At 41.4% G+C, this 26,681-nt stretch overlaps 1 protein-coding gene across 1 annotated transcript in view; it reads right to left on the bottom strand.

Moving 5' to 3' along the window:
* Positions 1-26,681, bottom strand: part of CDH13 (cadherin 13) — a 758,015-nt gene that overhangs the window by 294,870 nt on the left and 436,464 nt on the right. Inside the window, exon 6 of the mRNA XM_019535944.1 lies at positions 23,195-23,339. Within this exon, the coding sequence (XP_019391489.1) occupies positions 23,195-23,339 (145 nt within the window). The remainder of the gene's footprint in view (positions 1-23,194; positions 23,340-26,681) is intronic.

The following is a 26,681-nucleotide window of genomic DNA, read 5'->3' as shown; positions in this document are numbered from 1 at the left end:
TACCAGTGTTACTAACAATACCTCTGATCATTCAAATAGAAAATTACCGAAAAGTAAATGTGTTTTTCACTCTGCTTATATATTTAAATATTTACTATTTAAATATTATTATAGTTTGCTTTTTTCTTCAAGTCTGACCAGAGAAAATAGAGTAATGGGCAGTCTCACTTAGTCATTTTCCAATTAACTGTTCCTATCCATTCATCTGAGCTAGTACAATGCTACAATGTTTGCATTGTAAATACTTCAAGGGGATTGTTTTGTTTGTTCGAAAGAGAAGTGCTTACTGAATTACATGCTTGGTTTTGGTCTACATTTTGTTTTAATTATGCAGTATTTCCATTGGTCTTGTCATGAAAGCCAAAGTTTACAAAATCAAAATGTCAGACCCCTGTAAACGTGCCTTCAAGAGGCATGACAGGCATGTTAAGCGCATACAGGACACCTTTGTCATCGTACTACTTAGCATAAAGATGATGCTCCTGTTTGTCAAACCTGAAAGCCCAAAGCTTTCAGGTTGATAACTAAATTGCTGATTTTTTTGGATGAAAAGTTTTGACTGCAAAGTTCCAAAAAAGACATTGCTTGGGAGGTGGATGGGGGGAATACCAACCAGAACTTCAGCAGATGTTGATGAATTTAACTCCACTGTAATCAATGGGACTTTTGCCATTTATATCCTGAGAAGCTCTGGCTGAAAAAATCTGATCTGGAGGATCACATACATTGATGAAAGTCAGAGCAGGGTGTACAAATGTCAGTAAGAATTGAGGTGGCTCAGGACTGCTTAGACCATAAGCAATTAGACGACATCAATCCTGAGGCAGGGAAGCGAAAAAATATCATTCCCATTTTTGTACCTGAAATGCCAATGCAGAGGCGGTTTACAAAATCCTTTTCTAAACCAGACCTTGAGAAGCCTTATTCCCAGCCTTGCGCTCAAATACATTTTTCTGTAAGTGAAGGCAGAGTATTCATCTGTGATTAAGTCTGAAAATACCCTGAGAAACACAGCCACTAGTTTTCATGCTCTCATACTATGAATTAATGGTATAAGTGATTTTATTTCAAGTGTTGTGAAATTCCCATAACAATATGACATAGCCTGATTTAGCTACTATTAGTCTGTGTAGAGCGGCATATTCTACATAGAATTGACTGTGCCAACGTTTGGTAAATAACCATTAAAGTTAAACCAATATAGAAATATTTTAAATTTACATATCTCATCATAATGATGTAAGAAAAGGAAATTATCACTAATCATTGCTCAACTGAATGCTGCTTTACCACTCACAAATGTTCAAACTCTAACGAATCTCCAGATCGTCAGCTGATGTAAATTTTCATAGCACCACTGAAATCATTATTTCTGCGCTATTTTATATCAGCTGACAATCTTGCCCTCTCTATATACCCCTTGACTATATTTTATACTTCCACAGAATTCATAATGATCTCATTATATTCAACTATGATACACTATATAGAAAAGCTAGAAAATGTTAGGCCCTAAATGCATTAATAATGCCTCTTTTAAACTTCCTTGTAAAAGGTGCTGATAACCTCCTAGGAGAAAAACAATTAGAACTCTATATTTAAAAACTTTTAGCAGTATAAAGCGATGCTATGAAGCCAAGGCATTTGTTATGATTTCCTGTAGCAGGTGAGGAACAGAAGAACAAAACCTGTTAAGAAATAGCCAATGAATCCTAATTTCATCCAACTCAGACAGGTGTAAATCAGTAGTACTGCCACCAAAATCAGTGTGCCTACTACTACATTTAGCATATGTGCGCATGTGTATACGGGGAGGGTGAGTAACGAAGGACCTGGGAAGGGTTTCTATTACAGGCAGAAGTGGAGGAGATAATGACTTCTTTAAGGTGTCCTTCTCTGATAGGCAGTGTCCAGAAAACAGTTATCATGGGAGTGGAATGGATAAAGGATTTATTAGGGGTGCGTGAAGCGGGATTCAGATTTGGTCTGAATCAGGGACAGTGATTTGATTCGCTCATTCAGATCACTATCCCTGATTTGATTCGGCGAAATTTGAATCCGAAGATTCGATGCCGATTCAGAAAAATCAGCAATTTGCATGTAGAGACAGCTTTAAATGTTTTTTCTACATGCCTTGAGGTAACAGGCATGACTCATGATCACCATGATGCTGGGCTGCATGGAGTGTCCCACAGGAATGCGGCGGGGGGGGCCTCCATGTGCTCAGCGGTGAACCCAGAAGTGGACCGGAGGGGGGGCGCGGTACGTGGGCATGCTGACCAGTGGACCCAGAAGTGGAATGGAAGTGCTTCTGGTCCACTTCCAGGTCTGCTGCCAAGCAATGAATGCTGGGTTCACAAGACCCCAGACAGGTGATCATCCAACCTCCTCTGAATTTGCCCAAGGTAGGGGTGAGGATCACTTCCCTGGGAAGTTGGTTCCAGATTCTGGCCACCCTAACTGTAAAATATTGCCTTCTGATCTCTAGCTTAAACCTATTCTCCATCAGCTTATTACCATTGGTCCTTGTCACCCCAGGTGGTGCTGGGGAGAATGGGGCTCTTCCTATTTGCTGATGATCTCCCCTGATGAGTTTGTAGTCAGCCACCAGGTCCCCCCTCAGCCTCATCTTGTTGAGGCTGAACAGGTTCAGGTCCCTCAGTCCCCCAGGGCCTGTCCTGCTGCCCTCTCATTAAGCGGGTGGTCCTCCTCTGAACCCTCTCCAGGCTGGCCACACCCCTCTGGAAGTGCGGTGCCCAGTACTGGATGCAATACTCCAACTACGGCCTGACCAAAGTCACACAGAGGGGAAGTATCACCTCTCTGGACCGGCTTGAGATGCATGACAAGATATGGCTGGCCTTCCTGGCTGCAGTCTGGCATTGGTGGCTCATGTTCATCTTGGAGTCAATAATGACTCCAAGATCCCTTTCCGCCTCTGTGCTTTCAAGAGGGGAACTCCCCAGCCTGTCTGTGTGCTGCGGATTCCTTCTTCCTCGCTGAAAATGATTTTACAATTTCTAAAGGTGAAGGCTTGATCTTTTGAGCCAAGAGGGACATAGGGTTGATCTGGGACATCTCTTTTGGGGTCACTAGGCTGGAAAGTCTCAGTGAAAAGTATGTTGACAAGCTGCCAAACATTTGGAGACTGATAAGGCAAGAGGATTCATAAATCGGGGGGTGGGGGAAGGTTGCTCAGTGATTATACATCAGAAGGTATCACGTGGGTACCTGGTTATTTGAGATTATGGGGTGCACCTATCCAAGCAGGAAACAGTAGTGTTCTCTGGTGAGTTAATACATGTGTGGCCTCATTAAATCATGCCCATGCATCTTGCCTTGGTTCCTGTATGGCTGTGATGAGTTATACACATAGAAATGAGATATGAATGAAGCTACGAGGCACTGATAGAGCTCTTCAAACAAATTTTGGCAGAACCATGTCCTGTCAGATTATATGACACTGTTGGAAAGCGCAGTGCTAGAGAAATAGAAGTAGTTTGCAGAATCAGGTTGATTTTGACAGATTGGGGGCAGGGAGTTTGTAAATAGTTGCATATATTTAAATTTTATTGTAATTTTTTTAAATGATACAAGCGATTCTGGTGGACTTGAACCTGAATTTTGAATGCATTTTCCTTCAGGGAGAATTTCAAATTTTTTATGGTCGTTCTAACTCAAAATAAAGCCAACTTTTAAAAACCTCAAAATATTTTGTTAAATGAGACTTCCATGTTTTTCCCATTTCTTGTCCTTCATAGTAAAAAAATATAGATGCAAAACTGTGGACAGGATGGACTGTATATATTAGTATAGTTAAACAAACAACACTGAAGAAAAATTTTAATTCGATATTAAAAAAATAAGTCTTTGCTTCAGAACAAGTTGCCACAGATACGTAGACTACAATGTCAGGTTGTACTCTTCTGCTTTTTTTCTAAAATTTTTTAATGTCGTCTAGATCATTTCTACAGCACTTCTGAAAAGTATTTGTAATCCACAGTTGACTATATTCTGAATCAGAATCCACCTCCTTTTGAGTCTGCTACAGCCCCAACCCATTCTAGTATACCAATGTTAGCTTTTAGGTCCAGATGTCCTCAACATTGGCCAAGACTATGGTAATCACATAATTTTCCCACCCTTATTTAATAAAGAGGGTTGGGGGAAACTGAGCCAGAAAGAGATGAAATTGACCTCTCAAGATGATGCAGCATGTCAAAACCCAAATCCATCTGGATTAAATTAGGCCATAAAGCTTTACTTTCCAATACAAGTAGTTTATAAAATAGTGTAATTCAGAACTAATTTAAAAATGGTTTGACTTCCTTTACTATCAATCACTTAAATGAATAGACAGAATTTTTTACAGCTGGAAGGCTAAATCGTTGTAGTAGGTGACTTTCTGTGTTTTGAGTTACAGGATTATTGTATTAGATAATTACTCCTCTCTACTCTTCCTAATCCATCTTAAGAACATACTTTCTACTGGCAGCTTTCATCAGCTATCCATCAAAGACGGATGGAAAATCAAAAATCCGCATACATTTACGATTCTACCTTTAACTTCTCTACGTATCTTCTGAACTTGAGTTTCTGTGCATGTTTCAGAGCCTGGTCTTTTGCATATCCAGTACACCTACTGACTTCAATGCAAGTTTTAGCTAGGCATGATATGCAACAAAACCTTAATTTCTATTGTGATACTCTTACAGCAGAGAACGTTGTGCATTCTGTGTTGGGTCAAGCACTCTAGGGGTGCTTATCCAAGACCTTGATTCTTGAAAACAAAGGCACAGTTTGCACGTGAATTTTATTTCCATATATCTATAGCTGATCTCTCTGGAAGACTGCTGTTCAGATACGGATTCACTCTTCATACATATGTATTATTTCCACGTGTGCACAAATTAAGAATAATGCATAAATGGACACCCTATATGCAACAAACATGCTGAATTTGCAAATGCAAAATGTGTAAATTACATAAATAAATTAGGCATTATAATGCATGCATTTATTTGAACTCCTTTGTGTGGCGAATTGTTCTACAATACTGTGAGTAGTCAAATGCACTATGATGAATGCTAAAAATGAACTAAAGAAACTAAACTGATCAAATTGGGGAGAAAAAAAAAGTAAATAATTTCCCACTTGGCCACACATGTTCTGTTACCTTTTGTATTTTATTCCTTTCAAAGGATCAGTTCTACTTTTGGTTGTAGGCAGTTTCACCCAGCAAAGGGATGTTCTTTAGGTTAACAGTATAATCAGGGCTGAACCCAAGAAACCTGTTCTGATAGAAATTTAAAAAATAAATAAATGAAGGGAAGGGAGAAGAGCAACGATACACCTGGTCTGTGCCCACTTTTTAAAAATATCACATTACCATTGTGGTTCTGAAGCTGGCCGACAGTTTCTTTTCAAAACAATACAAGGAAAATCAGATCAACCAGGAGAGGAATAAATAATCCTGTCCTTCTCAGGCAATCTGCTTTTATTGAGTTACGCAGGGTCTTTGATAATAAAGGTAGCGCAGCTCTCTCTTTTGATTGATTCAGGCAATCCATACTAAGACAGACTAAACCCACCTGCACTAACAATTTATAGGCCTTTCTCCACTGAGCGTTTGGAAGACTGGATGCACCATAGCATTACTGTCACAGGAAATGATGTTCCATTGTTATAATACCTAGTAACACAATAGCAGGATTTACGTCCAGTTGAGTGGGAGGACAGCATGGGACTAGGCCCTCACCTACTGTATCGAAGATCATCAGTCTCCAAATCATATAATAAATTTATGGCCCATGATTGCAAAGCTGGGAGGATTTATTACTTTCAGCATGCACATTAAAGGGCTCAAATGAAATATAGTTGTGTGGGAGCCGACAGTCCACTGACTTACAGTACAACGCGCCATGCAGCCTACAGGGCTGTCAGCCTGCGAAGAGCCATGAAGGCAAAATCTAAAAACAATGATTTACATCTACACAAACAGAAACAGACTAAGATCATTTACAGCCAGTAGCACATCAAGAAGACATATGAAATGCCATCCAGGTCTGGAAGATATTGGACATAGCTGCATATTTCAAGTTCATTTTGCTGACAATATTTCAGTTAAATTACATCAGACCATTTGATTAACTCGGGCTGTCCAGCAAGCAACCGATGGGGTTGCAGGCAAGGGGTTAAGTTGTGGGCCCCGGGCTCTGGCTCAGCTACCGTTGCCCCTCCACTCCGGTTACAACAGGAGCCACAGCCGCTGGGCTCCCCCCTCCCTCCTCTGGCTGCTGCTTCCTACCTTTGCCCCAGGGGAGCTGAGGGTAAATGTGGGGCTGCCAATGGGGCAGAGTGGGGGCAGAGCAGGTCCATGCATGGGTGATTGCATTCATGTGGATTCACCATACAGGGGTGCCTGGGAATGAGCATATTGCTATAGAGGGGCAGGGAGAATCACACCTGTGGGCCCACACATTACAACAGGGAAGGGGGGGAACTGCTCGCCCACCCTCGTCATGGCAAAGTGGGGGCAAGACTTTGCACAGTGGGGGAGAAGAGGGAGGGAGTCTCCATGTGCATGGATGGCCTGCGAGTTGACTGGTACAAACCCCCGGGGCTTAGGAGTTGGACAGCCCTGAATGAACTGATTATATAGATTAATGATGTCCCCTGGCTCCAAGCTGCCTGCATGTTTTAAGACCTGCCTCTCCAAGGACGTATGAACAGATGCATAAACAGACCCATAAAACACTTGTTGGGTCACTGCATAAATAAAAAAGTATTACATACAGATTATATAACCATGCTTGAGCCCCTGATCTTCACTACCCAGAAAGGAATGCAGCATTTCTTTAAAAATTCATTTGTTACTTAATTAAGAATAAGAAACATGCTTGTTCCTAATTAATGAACCAATGGTATGGTATAAATGCCTCTCCAGCAACGATCTTTCTTTGCTTTGACTGTTCAATACTTGGAAGTACATTACACCACAATCTCTTTAGCAAATGAAGTGCAACAGCATGGAAACGTGATGTATTTAATAACCTGCACTATTAACATGGCTCAGGTCATGAGATTGTGATTTTTGGTGTATGCGTTCTGTGAGCGAAGGACTGAAAGAGATAATGGAGCACTTTAATAGACCAAGCGGTAAGAAAAACAGTCAATTTTTCTCACATATGCAAAATAAAATAAAGTCAAACAAAGGGCTTTGTGCAGTTTCTCCATTTCCTACCCATAGTCTCTAATCCCGCCCTCTGGCTCCTGAGGCTATCTGGAGCACTTCCTAAAGCTAACCTGTTTTCGTGGAGAGCCAAGCATAATTGAACTCTTGAATAAATTGCAACCTACTTCTTCCAGTTTTTCATACGCTAAAGTCCGTTTCAGTTTCCTGCTAACTGCCACACTTGAGATCATTTAAATTTGCTCAAGATGGCTTGCCCCGGTCTGGCCACAGTACCTTGGCTGGACACTTTTCAATGACCAGATGATGCTCTAACAGCCCTTTCCCATTGCGGACCTCCATGAGTATAGGCCAGTTTAGAAAACAGAGATTATATATATTTCTTGGCCAACTAGATGCTGCTACACCAACACCTAGGTTTATACTTCATACATATTATTTAGATTGTAAACTTCAGGGCAGGGACTGCCTCTTTTTATGTGTTTGTACAACACCTGACACAGTAAGGTTTGATATTTGTCTACCTACACTTCATAGGTAGATAGAAAGATAGATCCAAATTTTAGAGCAGTCTCCCGCCAATGATCCAAAGTAGCTTGGCATAATTATCTTATTGGTTTCTGGCTGATTCCCATGTTTGAAAACAAAGGTACCAGCTTTACTATGACAGGAGAAATGTGCATTTCTGTTTTGTGTAGAGCAGATAATGACTGTCATCCATGCCAAGATACCTTAGAAACACCACAGATTAAATTCAAGACCCTTGGCTTGCATAAAGTTTGCAAGAAAGGGCACTTTGTGATGGAGTACAGCATTGATCTCAGGAAAAAACAAAACCAAACCCTATGCAGCTGGAAGTTTACTATAAATAAAAGTGATATATGTGTGGGTGTATAAACTTTTATAGTATAAACACACACACATACTATATTAATATAAAAACTGTAAGTACTTCTATAAACTGAGATCAAAATACATGAGCTGATGTTTGCAAAAATCCCAGTCTGAACATTCACCTACAGGAAAGTTTGGATATGGATTTTTTTAGGAGGTTCAGCTCAAACTGATCTCATTTCAAAGCATCTGTTGTCTTTACTGTAAATACTTCTGACCCTAACCAGCTATTCCTAGGAGAGTTATTAATTCTTCAACAGCAAATGAATGTACCTATTACTTTTTTTTCTAACAGTTAAAAAAAATGGAAACTAAAGAAAATTTCAGATCTGATAAAGCCTCTTTGGAAGAGAGAGGTTGAGGACAGACTGAAAAGAAGCTTTAAGGACAGTTTCACTTGTTTTGCTTATTCCAGTCTATGTTAGGAGTAAGTCCACTGAAGTAATTTAGGTTAAATCAGTATAAAACATTCAAGACACAAGAGAATTAGACTCTATGCTTCTTGGTTTTGGCAAATTGTGCCCATTAAAGTAGAAACATTACACAGTCTGACAGACACGAAATCAAGGATTTCATTTACAATCCAGTTTGAATTGTGTAGCTGGAATTTACAACCAACAGCACTATTTTACTTTTTGCTATCTCGCTATATATATGTTGTACAAAACAATTTCACAACGGCTCAACAAATGAGGTCATGCAAACTTCCATGTGACTCCTGATCATTAAGTCTAGCTTTGGGACCTACCTTTGGAAATCCAGTGAAAACACTCATTTTTTTGCCCGAGCCCCAAAAAGAGTTCATCGTGATTCACAGTAGTACAAGCAATATCAAAAGCATTCATAATGGTTTGAAACTCATTATAAACTCTTACACACACAAAACGTGCTTTTGATGTGGTCTTGAACTTGTTTGTTCATTGTTTTACTTTGAATACCATCATTAGAATCTGTAAATCTGCTGAAATAACCTACCAAAAATGTCTCCAATTTCATTCATTTTTATCTATTCTTGATTCCTGCATTTTAGATGTGATTCTCTCAGCATGGTCACAAATGCTAGCTATGCGCCATGTTTATTAAAACAGTAACCCAAAATCCTGTGTATTAAGAAGCGCTATATACTTAGTGAAATGTTTCTATGGAGTAAATGCGTACCCCATCAAAAAAAGTCTACGTGTTTTCCGTAATTTGCAGATTACCCAGTTTTACTCAGAAGAAGAGTCACCCCAATGTCTGGTGGCTTCACTTATGTCTCACTTCAGTCCTACATGGTGTACTCATGGGGGCCTTACATGGTAGCACACCGTCCGCCTGTCTTTTTTTTATGTAGCTTGGGGTCTGAAATGAATACCTCTTCTATGAATTCAGTCTTCCAGGAAAAGGCATGATTTTTTTGTCAGTGAAAAAGAAATGCATCGCTACACCCTAACCTAAATATTCAGAATATTGGTGGCTCCTAGGAGTGAAAGCGAGTCTCAGACAAGAAGGGTGGCCTTGGCACAGCTGGAAACAGAGACTGACGCTCCTTTCCTTGATTTAACCTGGGAGTAAAGACACACTAATCACCAAATAACCTCTTCCCTTAGAAGTTATTTCTAGCATGTCTGCTGGCTGCAGGACAGCTATTTCAAGAATGCCTGTCATTTCTCTCATGTTAATTCAATGCAATTTTCATTTTTTTAGAGTTTAAGTTTCCTTCTCCCCTCACCCCCCCGCCCCCCACTGATCTCAAAGAATAAGGAAATGCATGGGGAAGAAAGTATTGTCATAATCTTTGAGACATCCATCAAACAAAGATGACTACAACAGCAGCACATCAAGCGGAAAAAATGATGCATGCCCATTTCTCCAGGTAGATCTCTGCACACTTTACCTTTGCTGGTGTCTCTTGATGTTTACCTGTGGAACGCAATCTCATTTCTATTCAGTCGTGTGCTAACTTTCTTGTTGTTGTGAGGCTAATTGAAAAAAGGCGGCCTTGCATGCTGCATTTGAGAAGCAGAAGCGGTCTTTATAACCCAATTTTCATTTGTCTGAATGAGAGCAATGTACAATTATATAGCATACAGTTATCAATAATACATGCTCTGTGCACCAGACCTTTGCTCATGCCTTACCCATTTTTTTTTTTTTTACAAATTATTATTTTATTATATTGAGCATTCCTCTAGGCCACCGTTCTTAATTCTGTTCTGTGTGCCACTTTAAATGTCCCTTTATTTCTAGTAATTATTTACAGACATCTTCTATCAGTTCTGCTTTGGGGCTCCTCAGTTGGAATGCAATGTATTCAGGCTATTGTGCTTAATGGAAAACAAGTTGCTGTTTTTAATGCGATTCACAAGCAATTTTCCCCACCTCCGTGGTTAGGCTTTTAACCCATTGGGCTTGTAACATATTGTTACAAGTTGCATAATAAAGTCAAATGTGTTCAAAATCATTTCCGTTAAATGCCTCCAGCAAATGCAATGAGATGACAGCTCAGTTCATTTAAGCAGCCCTAGATGTGCAGCGGGTTGAGATTGTTAGACATTTCCAAATGACCACTTCTGTGCAATCCAGGAGGCTAAAACACACCTTTGCTGACTAACTTAAGTTTATCAGGAATACACAGGTATTCAATGTGGGGTTTGTGATCACATCTACGGTAGTCACAGACTTTCCTTTCTTTATGGATAGATGGGAAAAAAATATCTCAAGACTTTTCTCTGTTGTAGCAGGGATCACAGCGTGTACAAACGGTGGAGAGCATAGCACTATAAAATACCTCGTGCTAAATCCAAAACTCATTACAGGTAGTAGAAAGGATCCCATTGGCTTCAGTGAATCAGGTCCATATCTTAAATACTGATATATTTACATTGATTTCAGTCTTTAACAGAAGCTAGGGCCAGTATTAATCAACTCTAAAATTTGGCAAATGAACACAGATTACCTTTTGTGCACTGGCCATTGTGAATAAGTGACCAATTTGTCCAAGAAAGAACACATCTGATGGGAGTTTGCAGTCCGTTGTGATCAGCTGGAGCACACATCTTAGAATTGCTTTGGTAAGAGTTTGAGCATTAGCTATTCCCTAGAAAATGACCAGCCCACACAACAGTACATTACCTAACAAGCTAGAAATAAACCCCTTGAATGAAAACTTTGTAGGGAAATATATTGTTATATCACTTCCAATCACAAGGTTACCAGTGAATGTTACAGAGTGAATTGCAGCCTCCTGTGCAGCTTCTGAGAAGTGGCTGCCATTTAACACATGACAATTTTGCATCATAAATATCTTTCCCCCTTTTTTTCGCTCCTTTGGCAAGAGACAGTCGCTAATAGCTCTTTCTGCCCTCATTATGGTTACAAATGAGGAGGCAATACAATTAGTGTGCACAAGAACAAGCTGCGAAAAAAGGAAGGCAGAATGAGGCCCTGTACAAAATGTGGCCCTGTTTACATAGGGAATCTTTTTATACACCGGTAAAATAAACCACCTCTGGGGTTCGGTATAACAGGTCTAACCACACATTATTAGGCTAAACAAATAAAAGAAGCTACATATCGTATCCCAGATCAACTATACCACACTTTGAAGCCTTGAATCTCTTGAAAAAACTCACTTTAGAAGAAGCAGCTTTGATTGTCCCTGGTTTGCCTTGAAAATAAATATCCTACACAACACTCTGTAATGGATACCAGCCCTTTCACTGTAAGCTAACTTCCCCAATCCTTCTTCACATCCTAACATCATGTGCTTTCTCAAGAGCTCCTCAACTGAGTACTCAGGTGTATCTTGTATTTACATAATTCCATTTGCAATGCAAAGTAATTCATTCAACACATTTAAATTCACGTTTCATCTTGAAGTTAGGCCAACCCACAGATTTGAAAATACGTATATACTCTCATACGCTGAGCCAGATTCAGTTCTACCTTTCAGGAGTCGAAGTGGACATAGACACCTGAATGATTCAATTGCATCTTGCCCAAGCCCCTGAAAAGCAGTTCATGAAAAGGTGGGTGGGTCTTCCTCCTCCCCACTGCTCTTTGCGGGTCTTCCTCCTCCCCACTGCTCTTTGTGACTCGGTCTTAAAAGTAAGATAATGGTGTGCTACAAAAGTGGATGCATTACAGTGCTTTCAGGGACTTGATCAGGGTGGAGTAGGATCACACTTAGACAAGTCCACTTAGGACCTTGTTACACATTACACTATGAGCCACAGTGTTGATTGGCTTAGTGCTATCTTGGAGTCACATCCTCAACTTGGAGGGCCCATCTGTGGGGAGTGGCTATACCTTAATGGTGGGCAAAATATGACCTCTGGATCAGATTGGGCACACCAAGGGATTCTTTCTGGCCTGCAGCGGGTCCCTTGGTCCCACCTGGCCCAGATGCGGGGCAGCCCAGGCCATGGTGCATGCTGCCAGCCCCACTGTCACCACCTCCCCCCGTGATTCTGGCTTCGGCTGCCCATTCTGCTCCTGAACACAGCTCCCCGCCTGCCCATGGGCCACAACCGGAGTCTCTGTGAGCTGTTGTGCAGGGATGGGTGGGGGGTGCTGCTGAGCTGGCCCACAACAGCTCAGCAAAAGCTTTGTGGCCCATGGGCCTAAATAATTACCCAGCCCTGCCCTAATGGAACAGGAGCTAGGTTATGTGGATCAAGAGATAAACTTGCCCTGAAGTGGCATGACACTGAGCCACCTAACAAGTCCTTTAAGCCACTTAAAGGTGTTAATGTGCAGACAAGCCAGGAGTTGAGAGCACCAGGAGATGCCCAAAATCAATGCATCAGAAAGCTTTAAATGCCAAAAATAGCATAGAATCTGGCCCCTTTTCTTAAAAGCTATTCCAACAATCCCATTTCCACTATTGCCAATCTTCCCGCAATGTGGTATGCAAATATTTTGCACATTAACTCTGTCACTTATTAGATTTAAAGTACTTTACATAATACTTATCTGACTTGATTTATAAATCCTTTAAGCAATTTAATAGTTTTGCCTGGGAAGTTGTCTTAACTACTTAGCTCTTTCCTCTTATGTACAAACTTTCACTGCTTTCTGCCCCTCCTGCCTGGGTCTATTTTCAGGTTTGCAGATATATTCAATAATTTGTTTCTGTCCATGCTTTGGTTCTGGATGTCTTTGTCCTCAAAACACTAGTGACAGGTCTTTGAATGTGGTTCCTTCTCTTTCTTTTTCTTCCAAATTCTGGAACCTAATTTGGGTCCCTGAGATAATGCCCAATACTATCTTTCTCACTATAAGTAGTCTTCTTCCTTGTGTAAGGATGTTGTTCCCTCTTAAATATAAATGCAGATGGCTGCATTTTCTTCTAGGCTCATATAAGGAGAGTTCCTTGGGTATATCAACCACAGGATTTCACCTTTGATTAAACTCACCTGGGCAACCTCTAGTCATTGTGGTCAAAGTCTCTTCTTTTAATGCATGTCTTTAGCCTGTCCTTTGTCACCTCAAATGGTCGTGTACAGCAGCGACAAAAGAAATGACAGGCCCTCCTAACACGCTCTACCTCTTCCAAACTGAATACAATATATGAAACCCAGGTGCTCTGATCAGTTGATATAACTAAGAGAAGAGGTTTTGTATGACTGCAAGTTTAATGAGTCTGGGTACATATTGTCATTTGGTATCTGTTGAAGATAAAAGTGAATGCTTTATAGAATTCATTATTGGCATTATGAAGGTGCAAAGGATTTGCAGGTCTTTCCCTTCAACTTCTTATTTTCATGCTTTGCAGATTTCAGACCTACAGGAGGCAATCTTAACTGCCACTTAGTCTAGTTTGGTTGCTAATCTCAAAAAGTTGGGAGCCTTTCTTATGAATAGGTTTAGCAACAAAACTGAAGGGGGTGGGGGTGCTAGAAGAAAGTTGTCAGAGCTAGATTTTGCCAAGGTAATAAAACTTGCTGACAAGTAAGGACAGAGGTTACTTGGAAGAAAACTTTATTTAATGCTTGCAAGGATTTTTTAAGGAGCACTTAAAAATGTGTGTGTGGTGTTTGTTCATCTTGCCCGTAGCCTAATTCTACGGGTAGCTCATGTTCACTTTGGTATCTATTCAAAAGTTCACTGTGGGAAGCCCACTTCAGTGCATGGCCTGGCAATCTCATTGGGTATATTCCAGTTTAGCTTTTCACCATTACTTAATGATTCACACCTTTCACTCATCTAGGTCTAGTTAGAGCTCTGTTTTCTCAGTGGGTTGCAAAGTTTTGGCAAAGATGAATTAAGCCTAACACTTATTTTCCTTTTCCCATCTCACTCTGAAATCTGACAGATTTCTTTTTTAGATGCATTGCCATGGCTATGAAACTGCACTTAATGCTTACATTAGGGATCACTGCACAACACATAAGTAAAAGCCAATTCATTTTTTTTGTCCTATGTGACAAGACAACAGTGCTAACAAGATAAGTCAGCAGGACTTGCCAACAGGTAAAGACAAGTGCCGGATGCTCTACTTAACACGGTGCTCTAACTTTTGATATTCCAATTAGGGTTTCTAAATGGATGTAAAGATGTTCTCCAGAAAGATGCAAACATAAACTCTTAATTATGATCATCTGAATTATGGTAGTCGCCCATATGGATTGAATATAATTTGGGAGAACTTAAAGAACCACAAACTATTTGCACTCATAGGGTGTGTCCAGACAAATGTGGAAGTGCAGTATTTTGCGGTGCCACACACCACATGTGCAGGCATTCCCTGCACTCCTACTTTTTAGCATCGGGGGGGGGGAGGTTGACCCCAAGAAATCCTGGGGTCAAAAAAATGCACACCAAAAAAAAGCAGGGTAGTGTACATGGAAGCAGGGCATGCCACTCAAAACTGGAGCCTAGCCAGCCAGAGCCATTCTCTGGCTGTCAGCCAGGCTTCCCGCTGCAGGAGCACTGTGGGTGCAACTCCTAGAGGCCCCCAGGACCCCAGGTAAAGCTGCTGTCAGCACAGTTGCTGGACCCAGCCTCTCCTCCCCAACCTGGGGTAAACTGCCATGAGCCAGAGGGTGCACGACACGGGCAATCCCCAGGGATAAGCAGCAGTGGTACAAGGTCTGCTGCTGCTACTTGTCCCTGAAGAAACAGGTTCCTGCCCATGGGGATGCACCTGTAAAGTTCACTGCAACATATCACTATCAGGAGAGTAAAAGCATATGTGTATCTGTTGGGTTACTAAGACTAGAAAGACCTCATATTTCCAATTCTTATGTTTTGTTTAATTTGTTTCTGTAGTCTAACCTTAGTAGGATAAATGTATTGGAACCTCTATATGAAATGAACTCTAATGGAGTCTGTATATATATATAGATATAGATATAGATATATAGATATAGATATAGACTTATGATCATTTGAATTATAGTAGTATGGTACATATTAGGGCTGTGTGAAATTTCACCGGCTGTTTCAATTCGCCACTGTTTTGACTCATTTTGAGCTTCAAACAGTGAAATCAAATTGAAATGAAGGGCTTCAAAACAGCCTCAAAACAAAATGGGGCTAGTCAAAATGTTTTAAACATTTCAAAACGTTTTGAGTTTCAAAGCAGCCAGCAGCCAGGGGGTGGGTGACAGGGGAGAACCAGGACTGTACTCCCAGTGGCTCCACAGCCCCATGTGGCTCAGCTGGGAGCACAGCCCTGGCTCTCCCCACCTCCCGTGGCTGGGCTGCAGGAAGCTGATCACAGTGCAGGGGATCAGCCCAATCGCTCAGTTCCCTTCCCCAGTCCTATGATAGGGCTGGGGAAAGGAGCTCAACCTAGCCTGATCATAGCTCTGGGGATGAGAAGTCAGCCCAGCTGGACTGACTTTCCTTCCCCAGCCCAATCGTAGCACTGGGGAGGGGAACCGAGTAACCAGGCTCAGGTCCCTTCCCCAGCTCCCCGGTCCCAGGGGGCAGCACCCAGCTTCCCTCCCTCATCTGGCAGGCAGATCGGAGGCCCACAACCCCATGGGGACTGGCACAGCCCCCATAGCCCTCCCCAGGGTTGCAGGCCCCCATCTGCTTGCCAGATGAGAGAGGCTGTTTCGAGCTTCCCCGTTACAGCAAATGGGCAAAACGTTGCAACAGCGTCGAAACAGCCTGACTGTTTCAGTGAAGCAAAACAGAACAGCTGTTTCAGATCTAAATGAAATTCTAAACGAAACGCTGTTCCATGGAAACCTCGAAACTCAAGTTGAAACAGAACGATGCCATTTTACACAGCCCTAGTACACGTACACACACACATACACACACACACACACACACACACACACACACTATAGCGGTGGATTTCTCAGTTTAAAGGGAAAATATAATGTCACTCCAAGGTTTCTGTGTCTTTCCTCTAATTAAGGAACTCAACTATCAAATCGCTGGGGACAAAAAGTCATTTCAAAAGACAACAAAAAGCTAGAACATCTGTCTTGAACCATTTTATTTGAAGCAAGTCCTATAAAAAACCCCTCAGTTTGGATATTAAAAATGAAGTGCTTGTTATTTGAATGCATAGTGCTACCTCTAACCCCCATGTACTGATGACTCCTCTGTGTTGGTGATGAACAATATACAGAGTGTAAGTGCAGTTATATAGTCAATAAATAAATGAAAAGCCCACAAAAGGTCCCAGAAGGGATTATGACAGTACTAAAAGTATGCCCCCAATGCAGAAACTCACTGAAATCTAACAATGAATAATTAAAAGTGAGATAATAACGTGCTCATGAATCCCTGAAACAAGGCTTCAAAACCCTCTAGGTATCTTGCTACCTGTAAAGTTATATGACTCTCATCACCATAATATCTGAGTGCAGAGAAAGTTACACTGAAGTCCAGTAATCATGAAGACAGATATGAGTCAGAGACCCATAAGAATATGATTTATGTTGGTGCTGAGGGTTATTTCAATGCTTGGAAGTGATTTAAAAGGTGAATGAAATAGATCAAAACGATTGTGATAAGATATATGGTTCTGCATGTAATGCAATGCCTGTTTCTTCTGGGACCTTAAACTTTAAGTACATGGCATCTCAGCAACTGCTCTTTAATCCAATAAGGAGCAATGAAGCAATAATAATATATATAAATGGACATTATGTTGATATATATTGACATTGTATTGATATATATAATCAATTAATATAGCTATATAGTCAATATCAATTCATTCTGTCTATATATATATATATTATATATGTGTGTGTGTGTGTGCATATTACATATTTATAATTTTATGTATGCATGTATGTATAAATATATATGATCTTTGTGAAGAACTGTACAAAGTTGTCTGGAGCTACTAGGGAGCTCAGCAGGCAAAAAAAATAGTAGAATCTGATGAATAATGTTAAAGGCATAAACCCAAACGTCTGATTAACAGAGGAAAACAAATGCAAACAATGTGAAATCTTGGTTGACTGGACAACATCATTGACTGGACAATACTGTTGTACAGTGCTCTGACAGGTAATTTGTGAACACTGATTGTACTGGTTTACAAAGGACATTTGGAAATCCTACTTTGCCCTTGTCATCAACCATATGTATATAAGACAAGGAGACTAAAACCATAAGATTTAACTGAATGAACAGCTGAGTGAGAAAAGCATAACTGAATGAATGATAAAGAAACACAGCATTGTAAAGCAAAAGTACTTGGACTCTGATTAATAAGGAAGACAATCTTGCTGTCAAGCTGCTACATATTTGCAGAGATCTGGGCTGTTTTCTCTCTCAGATTTTAAAATGCTTTTGCTTGGAGCCAGATGGATAAATACCAACATGAAGCGGGACAACAAATGGCTAGAAATAATTACAGAAATATGAGCTGGAAAATGGATCAGCCATGAAGATCTTCCATAGCAAATCAAAAGGATGACCCTCAATATAGGCAAGCACAACGATACACTGAGACAAACGAGAAAAAGAAGGAAGAGCAAGAAAGTTCCTTGGGATGAAGAACAAAGGGAACCATCGAAGCAAAGAACAAACTCTGTGAGAAGAAATTTGGAAGGCCACATTTATTTACTGAAGGAATCTCAGGACAGACACTAAAGTGGTGTAGCTAAGCCAGCAGTAAAAGCCCTCTTGCAGGCATATGCCGCATCTGCACTTAGGCACTACCAACCTACCCATGACAAGACAGCTAGAATGGGAAGGTGCAATAATGTGGACAAGTCCATGGGTGCTTGTGTGGTTCACAGTACCGCAGATTTTGTGTCTCACATTCATCAATGTACAATTAAGTGGTGTTAACTGGCATTTTACTAACCAGAATACTCTATTAATGGTCATGCGCATCCAGTATTTCTTGAGCAGGGCCGGGCGGGGGTGAGGCAGGGCGAGGGCAGTAGCTCCCCCCTGCGGGCCACACAGGCGCTGGGCTTGACGTGGGGAGGGAGGGGGGGAGAACTGTCTGCATGCGGTGGTGGCCGCCACCATCCCACACCACCGCTACGTGCAAGCCCAGATAACCAGAATTTTTAGATAACCGGCACCCGTCTTCCCTCACTCATGCTGGTTAATACAGCTTTTACTGTATTTGCCCTTATAAAACCCCCATGAGGAAGGGGTGTGCTAATTAACCCTTTTCCAAATGGGGAACAGAGGCACCAAGAAACTGAAGGCCTATATGTCCTGCAGCAGCATGCAAATGACTGGAGCATCCTTCTCTTCTTCCTACCATAGGTTCTATAACAAGTTAATGGCAAAGGTGAGGAAAGAATTCAGTCTGTATCCCTCCAGAATCTGAGTTGCCAACCCAAGGGCATTTTTTTTTTTTTACTGACTACATTTGCAGACTTTTTACTGATGACCAAGCATTTTTGTTTTAAAATACTGAAGTGTTTTGATCGCGCCACCCCCCTCCTTGTTGTGTCTGGTGCCTCAGTCTACCTGTCTGGTGCCCTGCTTACCCTCAAGACAACCAGCCATTATAGGTGCACAGTGGCAGGATAGAGGAGGTGATGGAGACGTGATGAAGAGCTCCTTGAAAGTTGCAGAGCTGGCCTCTCACTCAGATGCAAAGCAGTATGGGCTCTGCCTGTCCATCACCACTTGCACTCATCTCATTCCGATGACAATCTTCAGTTGAACTCACAGTTTCTTAGTATCTTTATGAACAGCTCTATTTTTTTTTTTTACGGACTTTAGAGACAAGCTTCGTTAGGGTCTTTTTTTCTTTTTTTTTTAAAGACTGTCCATAAATTTACTTGAGAGGCTTGACCCGAGACAAATTTACAGACAGTTGGCAACTGCATTTGCTTCAAGCTTCTTACCACCTCCAGGCAAATCAAGCCATCGGACCTTTCTAGACCCTTCCCTCTAGAGAAAAATCCTTTCATCTTCAGTGCTACTCTAGATTGCCAAGGTTGTCTGCTTGCTGCTGCTGACTCTATTCTCTTCAAGCACTTATAGGGAACCCTGTCAACTCCCTTTTGTAGGAAGGCAAAAAAAAGTACTAATGGCAACGGAACGGATTGTGAAGCTGGAAGATGGTAGGAATAATGGGAATTCGGGGTATTTATGCAGTGCATCCAGGTTGACACTGCATTTGGGCAGATATGTAAATGCTGTACCATAGGCACGAATGACTTCCGAACTGCATTATACATGGGGCACTGCAAAGTGCCCCTGTTTGAACCACGTTTAATTTGCTGCTGACAGGGTGTGAGCAAAAATATGGTTCCCCCTGCCCCGTCTCTGTACTCTGAATACTTAATGAAGACTACTTTGCATTATAAACTCTTTAGGCACAGAGTTAATTGTTATAATGGACTTAGAGTAAGACCTCCCTGGGAGAAACGTAAGCAGGCGCATTCCCTCCGACTCTGACCTTGTGCATGGTGTCTTGTTTCTCTTCCCCCTTCTCCCAAAACACAACCATAAATTATAATCAGCTTGCCCACATACAAGACACAGAATCATAAAAATTAAAGGCCTACCATAGTCTCATCAAATCCACCCTCTCTGGCCGTGTCCAGATGAGTGTGGCCGCGCAGTATGCGATGCCGCAGACCTGTCTGCAGCACCACATACTTGGGCATTTCCCACATTGCTACCTTGCAGTGTAAGGTGGGTTTTTTGACCCCGGGATATCAGCAACATGGGGAATGCAGCAAGCCAGGGTGCTTGACCCCGGGATATCCCAGAGTAAAAAAAAAAAAAAAAAAAAGTGTGGGGCGATGCTGGTGGCAGTAGTGCGTGCCACTTAAAACTGGAGCCTGGCTGGCCAGAGGCATGCTCTGGCTGCCGTCCGGGCTCCCAGCTGCAGGAGTGATGCAACTGCAGCTTCCCCAGTCCCCTAGGATCCCAAGTAAGGCTGCTGGGGCTAGCACAGTAGCTGGCCCCATCCTCCTCTACCCCACCAAGGGTAACCACCACAGGGCATGTGGCACAGGCGTTCCCTGGGGACAACTAGCAGCAGCACAGGTGTCCACACTCGTCTGGACACGGCCTATCAATGCAAAGTTATGTGAATCAAAGCACAAGCGAGAAGTGCTTCCACGACCTTCCATGAAAACCGTCCTGCAGGTAACCAGCTCTCAACTAAGGGTTTGTGATGCCCAGCTCCAGCTGGCTCCTAACGAATTTCCTCCCTTTCACTATGTAGCATATGACCGTTCAACCGTGCTGCCTACATATTTTGAAACCACTTTATATATTTTCCCATGCTGATCATTCTTCTTTTTGGTGATAATTAATAGAGACCAAAATGCATTTGAATTTTTAGCACCAATCAAGTGTAAAATCCCAGTTATATATTCCCTGGGTAAGAATGAATAATTTAATGCAAACTGCAAAAAAATTAAATTTATGTCTGTATTACAGATGACTTTTTATTTTTAATTTCTGGATGCTAACAGCAATAAAAATATTCATATATATTTATGTATCTATCTTTCCTGGGAACTTTAGGATAAAGAAGCCTTGGGTTTTGTTTTAAAGCTAGATTTTGTTCAAATTCTGACAAATATGTTGATATCTTTTACTGGACCGATTATACAGTTAGGATAGAGCTAGACAAGCTTTCAAATGCATGGCATTCTTCATCCAGTCGTCCATCCCAGCTATACCATCACTCTTACACTACTACACAATATGACCTCATAGGAATTTGCTGCTATGTTGGACACTGGGTTTAGATATCTGAAAAACTGATATACTTCAGGATACTCAAAGGCTTCCTCCCCAGTCCCACAAACAACCACACAATTTGTTTCATTGTTTCCTTAACCCCATGGCTCTTAAATACCGCACAGCTATCTGGAGAAAGTAAAATCAGTAGCTGGCCTGCTGAATGATAGGTTTAACAATGCATACCAAGAAATCGCTTACGTTGCAGTCTAAAGGGAAAAAAAAAGAAAAAAGCAATGAAACTGGCCGCTTGATCTGATTAGGAATAGTCATACTCTGTTGTCTACTATTGATTGGTGTGTACAAAAGAATGGGAGAGGAACTCTCATAATTGTGCATGTGCAATCAGTGATGAAGCTCCCATTCCTCTTTAATGAGAACAGTGGTGGTGGTGGGGAGGAGGATTTAGGAATAAACTTTAGGGGAAGTTCTTGCGGGTTCCTCACAGTTCACCAAGATCTGAAGCAGGCAAAACACAACATTAGAAAACAGTTGATTTTCCACTTGGATAATCAATCTGCTAAACATGACACTGATTTCTCTCTGGTTAAAATAAAAAGATGGTCAATCTCCTAAATGTCCCTGCTGGTGCTTGGCCCACTGGTTAAATGCTGCAATATTCAACATTGCACATTTATCTGAACACCCTTCTCTTTTAATCAAACAGGACAGCAGCTCATAATGAAATTCAAATCGGAAGCCAACCAGGGGAGAATAACTCTGGACTAATACATAAAACTTGCTGAAAAGCCTAAATGATGTCTAGTGACCACATCAATGATAAAGTTTGAACTGAGATTAATATCTGTTCTTATGAAAGGTTTAATAGATCAAAGGCGAAGGAGAAACTGATTTCCCTTGGTTACATGCCCATATACTGAGCTCAAACAAATATTAATTGTTCAAAATAATATATATGCATTTGATTGCAGCCTGAAAGATTGCAATGTGGCCAACAGCCAAACCCCAGAGTCATTACTCAGTCACAGCTTTCCCTGGCTAAGATGTATGGGTTTAACCTTTTTAAGTAATATGTAGAAACAGACTAACAGATGTATGGTCCAGTTGTAATCCCACTTATATCCCCGTCACTCCGAAGTAACTTGTCCTCATTCACACTGCTTTAAATCAGATCAGAATTATATCTGACCAAATAAATACAAATGAAGTGCAAATAACTCCAGAGCAGAATTCAACAGTTACTTAAAAACTCACAGCTATATTACACAACTGCAAAACATAGGACCTGGCACAGAATATAACCAGCTGTAACCACAGGAAGAGTTAAGACAGACAGACTATGCACATCCAAGCTACAATTTGGAAGGATGTTCTGTTCTAAGACCCTTCATTTTACAGAAAATGCCAAGTGAAACACATACAATCATCAAATATATACTTGACTAGCGAGGAAATGTTCACTATTAGTGCCAGTCTACACTATATATTTTTATGTTGTTGTAACAGCATGCTGTAATAGCTAAAATTTCCCTAAAATATGAGCACATTTTTCAATACAGTTTTCCACTTATTCTTGTCATTTCTCTCACATGGGCATTGCATCAACACATAAATCCTGCTAGCAGCTAATCTAGCTGTAAACAGGCACAATTCCCACCCTGAGCAGAAGCCACACATGCTGTATTTAGTTTGAACCTTAATTTTATCCTGGGGTTTGTCGTTTTTGGTAACCCAGATCAAAATAACAAAACAAGAACTTGAGCCGGGAGCTTTCTTCCCAAGCAATATTGTTTCTAGGATTTCCCTGAAGACACTTCTCTGTCCCAGAAACCGTTACCCTTTGCCCACAGGGCTCCTCCCACATCTCCTGTATGCAGGGAGGAGTTAATGAGCCATGCCCTTCTTACAGAGTCGGCACGAATCATTCAGCAAAAGGAAAAAGCATGCATGTATCGGATGGCAAAATTGGGCCTAAAGGAGCTTACGGAGGCATAGCTGACATCAGCGTACCTGTAGGTGATCCTTCCATGACATGTCCAATGTACGGTCCTTCCCTGAAGATGGGCCTGTTGTCATTCTGATCGATGATTATGATATCCAGAGGGACAGGGTTTTCGATACTTTTGCCGGTTGCATCCATGATCTCAACTTGCAGCTGCGCAAGCAAAGAGACAGGAGTAAATGAATTAGTTCACGATCAGGACATAATAAACAAGTAGCACGTAAAAGAATACCGTACGTCAGTACTGCTGTAACAAGCCTCTGGCGAAGTTTTAACACTTTGGTCTCAGAAGGGGATTCTCTGAGAGGGGACTATCAGAAAAATGGGTTGGGGTTCAGGGAAGAAAGAGCGAGCGGGAGAGAGAGTGTCAGGTTGCGGGGAGATCCCTACTTGGATAGTTTGCAATCAATTTGCCAAGTTTTCTGAAGAATGCAATGGAGGGGAAGAGGAAGAAATACAATTTGACACTAAGAAATGAACATTTGCTTAAAATTAGTTTCTGTATTTTCTTTAAGCATAATTACACTTAAGGGGAACAGGTACAAAATACATCACAAGATCAGAAGATACAAATAGACTGTCATCAGGAAATATAACAGTAACGTTTTTATACTAAATGGGTTGCTTCCTCCACAAGGAGATGAAGTAGATCAGCACAGAATTTGATCCATCCGTGTTCAGCATTTGCAAGTCCTGAAAAGCATGGCATGGAGAAAATAACCCTACACACGAAAAACATTATGCCATGACTTGCACACCAAATGGCTAGCAACAGAGACTGTACCATTGCTTTCTCCCTCCTGCTTGTTCAGTTTAAGTTAGCAGAAATGGGAAATTGCCTGCAATATCAGCTGCCACCATTTGTTGACACGTCAAACTCAGCAAACACACATCAAAGGCACGATGCAGCAGAAACATGAGTCGCCCAACAGAAGAGATGCTCTTTCCACTTCTATGATAGGCGAATTTTGTTCCAACGTAATGCATTGCTACCTTCTATCAGGAACACGATGATAATAGGGGTTTACTGCAACTGATGCTTGTTTCTGTATCGAACGTACAAAAAGACTAATGACTTTTGGCCCAAACAATTGGAAAGGCAAAGAGTACGGCTTTTGGTACCATTGAGCTCTGATTTGGGATAATAGCTTACAGAGTCAGAAACGAGGCAGGGTTGACTGATCAAAAAATACAGAACTTCTGAACGAACGGTTTGTACTTCCTACTGCAAATTGGTAGATTGCTTTAAAACCTAAATATTTCTTTAGATTAGGGAAATCTACAAAATTGCCTCTCCCGGCTTATACATCCAGTGGCTTTGAAGAAAAATAAATGGCTATTTAACAAAAAGAACAATGTTAATATGATAATAGGGTGCTGTCAGATCTGATGTCATTATCCATGAAGGGTTTTATGTATTTCTGAATTGTGTTTGCTTATCATCTAAGAGCTGACCAACCATGCATAGCATGGTGATGAGCTGTAGGCTTTCAAAAAGTTTCCCTGAAGACTGCTTATTACCAGGTGAATCTCAGAAGTCTACTGGATTTCCCATATCTTCCAGTCAGGGCTTGTTTTCAAGTTGTCTTTCCTTATCAACCCTACTTCACAGACATGGCAATCTACCAATGCACTCATTCTCGGATAAAGTTAGCTTGCTTTCATGATCTTGGGACCGGGATACTAACTGGATTTGGAGTGGAGAAGCATGGGTTTAGTTAAAACAGACTTTTCATTGTTCACCTGTCTGAGGAGCTTACAAAGTGTGGCTGCAATTTGGGAATGTGCTTTTCAACCAGCTCAAGCAAAAGAACTGGGAATTTTTCTGGTTTTATATACAAGCTGAGAGGTGGATAGCTGTGTCAGTCTGAAGTCTGACTTAACTATTTTAATGTGGCCCTGATTCGTCTGGGATATGACCCACATCAACACAGAGGCGGCACAACGTCTACACAGAGCTGTCAGAGAGGCAATGAAGCTAAAGTGGCCATGATTGTTCCAAGGCAGGGTTAATCTGAATAATTCAGATACGTAATACAGGACATTGAGCTTGGTTGTTTGTAATGGCTGGAGTTGATGTGGAACAAATCAAACCGGTTGTCTCTTGTTGGCTATAGGCAACAACCTACTTCATCGGGTAAATAGGCTGAAGGAAAGAATAAGGTTCGTTCACCTGCATGTAACATCTGCCTATAATATCACGTTTGTTCACTTGATCCTCCACCAACTTCATGTACATCATCACCTGCTTACAGAGCCCTGCCGGATACATTGGACAGATGGGGTGATCCCGATGGAAAAGAACGAGTGGACGCCAGTCGGATATCAATTCCAGAAGCATACAAAAACTCAAGACAGATCGCTTTAACTTCCCTGAACACATCATCACTGAACTCCGAGTAGCCATCCTTAAACCAGACAATTTTAAAGGCCACCTTTAAAAGTCAAATTGTGAACAAAAAATCCACAGACTAGATTTTCATAACTATGTTTTCAACTGGGAATCTTATCCCATTACCTGAACTAGCTGTGAACTCTGTGTCCCTCAAGGTGGTAACTGCCTTGTTCATCTCATGGCCTTACCACATGTTCACTTCTCACCTGCAAATCATGGACGGTTAATAGGTTATTAAAGTTAGTAAGTGTTCGGTGATAAACCCTGCCTGAAAGGGAACAACTTTGCAGGGGCCATGAGAGCACTTAACACATGTTTGAATGTGTGTCTGCTTGAGTTTTAACTTCACTTACTGTTAAACTGAATGAGTGACTCAGTTGGTCTAATCAACCCGCTCTTATCCTCTCTTATCAGTGTCCCATCCCCACCGTCCCTTTCTCACCTATAAAAAAACACTTTTGTTCTGCCAGTCCATTCATAGCATCCGATGAGGAAGGGTGTTACGTAACAAAGCCCATGCCTCGCTGAACCACGTAGTCTTGATGGTGCCCAACCCTACTTCAAGGCTTTAGCTAGTAATTTCCCAGATTGCTCCTGGTGCATCGTCACAGCCAAATGCTTTTTTTAATTTGAGGCTCTGTTTAATTTGAGCCTTGGGGTTGCCCCACTTTGCGTGTGAAAGCCTCCACTCAATAAAATATCTGGGGCACAGGTAGGGCAGCCAAGAATTGATCTAATTCACCGCATGCCCTAAACAGTTGTCTTTGGCAAAGGTCCTATGGAGCCTTGGCATAAAAAGAAAGTTGCTCTCTGTAACCCTTGATGCAACACCTGACACATGTCATTTCCCTCTCCTCGGTATCCACCCTTCACCCCTTCTCCTCTGCATTTTTAAAAAAGGCTTTTAAAACATGTTGGAAATTTACCCCGAACAATGGGTTGGTGATACCTTTATATCCCTGGAAAGTGTGTGCAATATTACATGGCCAGAAGAAACAGTTCTTTTTCAAGTGAGTATTGAGGATCTGACTTGTAATTCAGGCGCATGCAGACAATTTCCCAGAGACCTGCCATACCAAGTGCAGGGCTTGAATTCTGCC

The sequence above is a fragment of the Crocodylus porosus genome, unplaced genomic scaffold (genome assembly GCF_001723895.1).
Source record: "Crocodylus porosus isolate Cpor-Errol unplaced genomic scaffold, CroPor_comp1, whole genome shotgun sequence".
NCBI lineage: Eukaryota > Metazoa > Chordata > Crocodylia > Crocodylidae > Crocodylus > Crocodylus porosus.
This window is presented reverse-complemented; position numbering and strand designations above follow the sequence as displayed.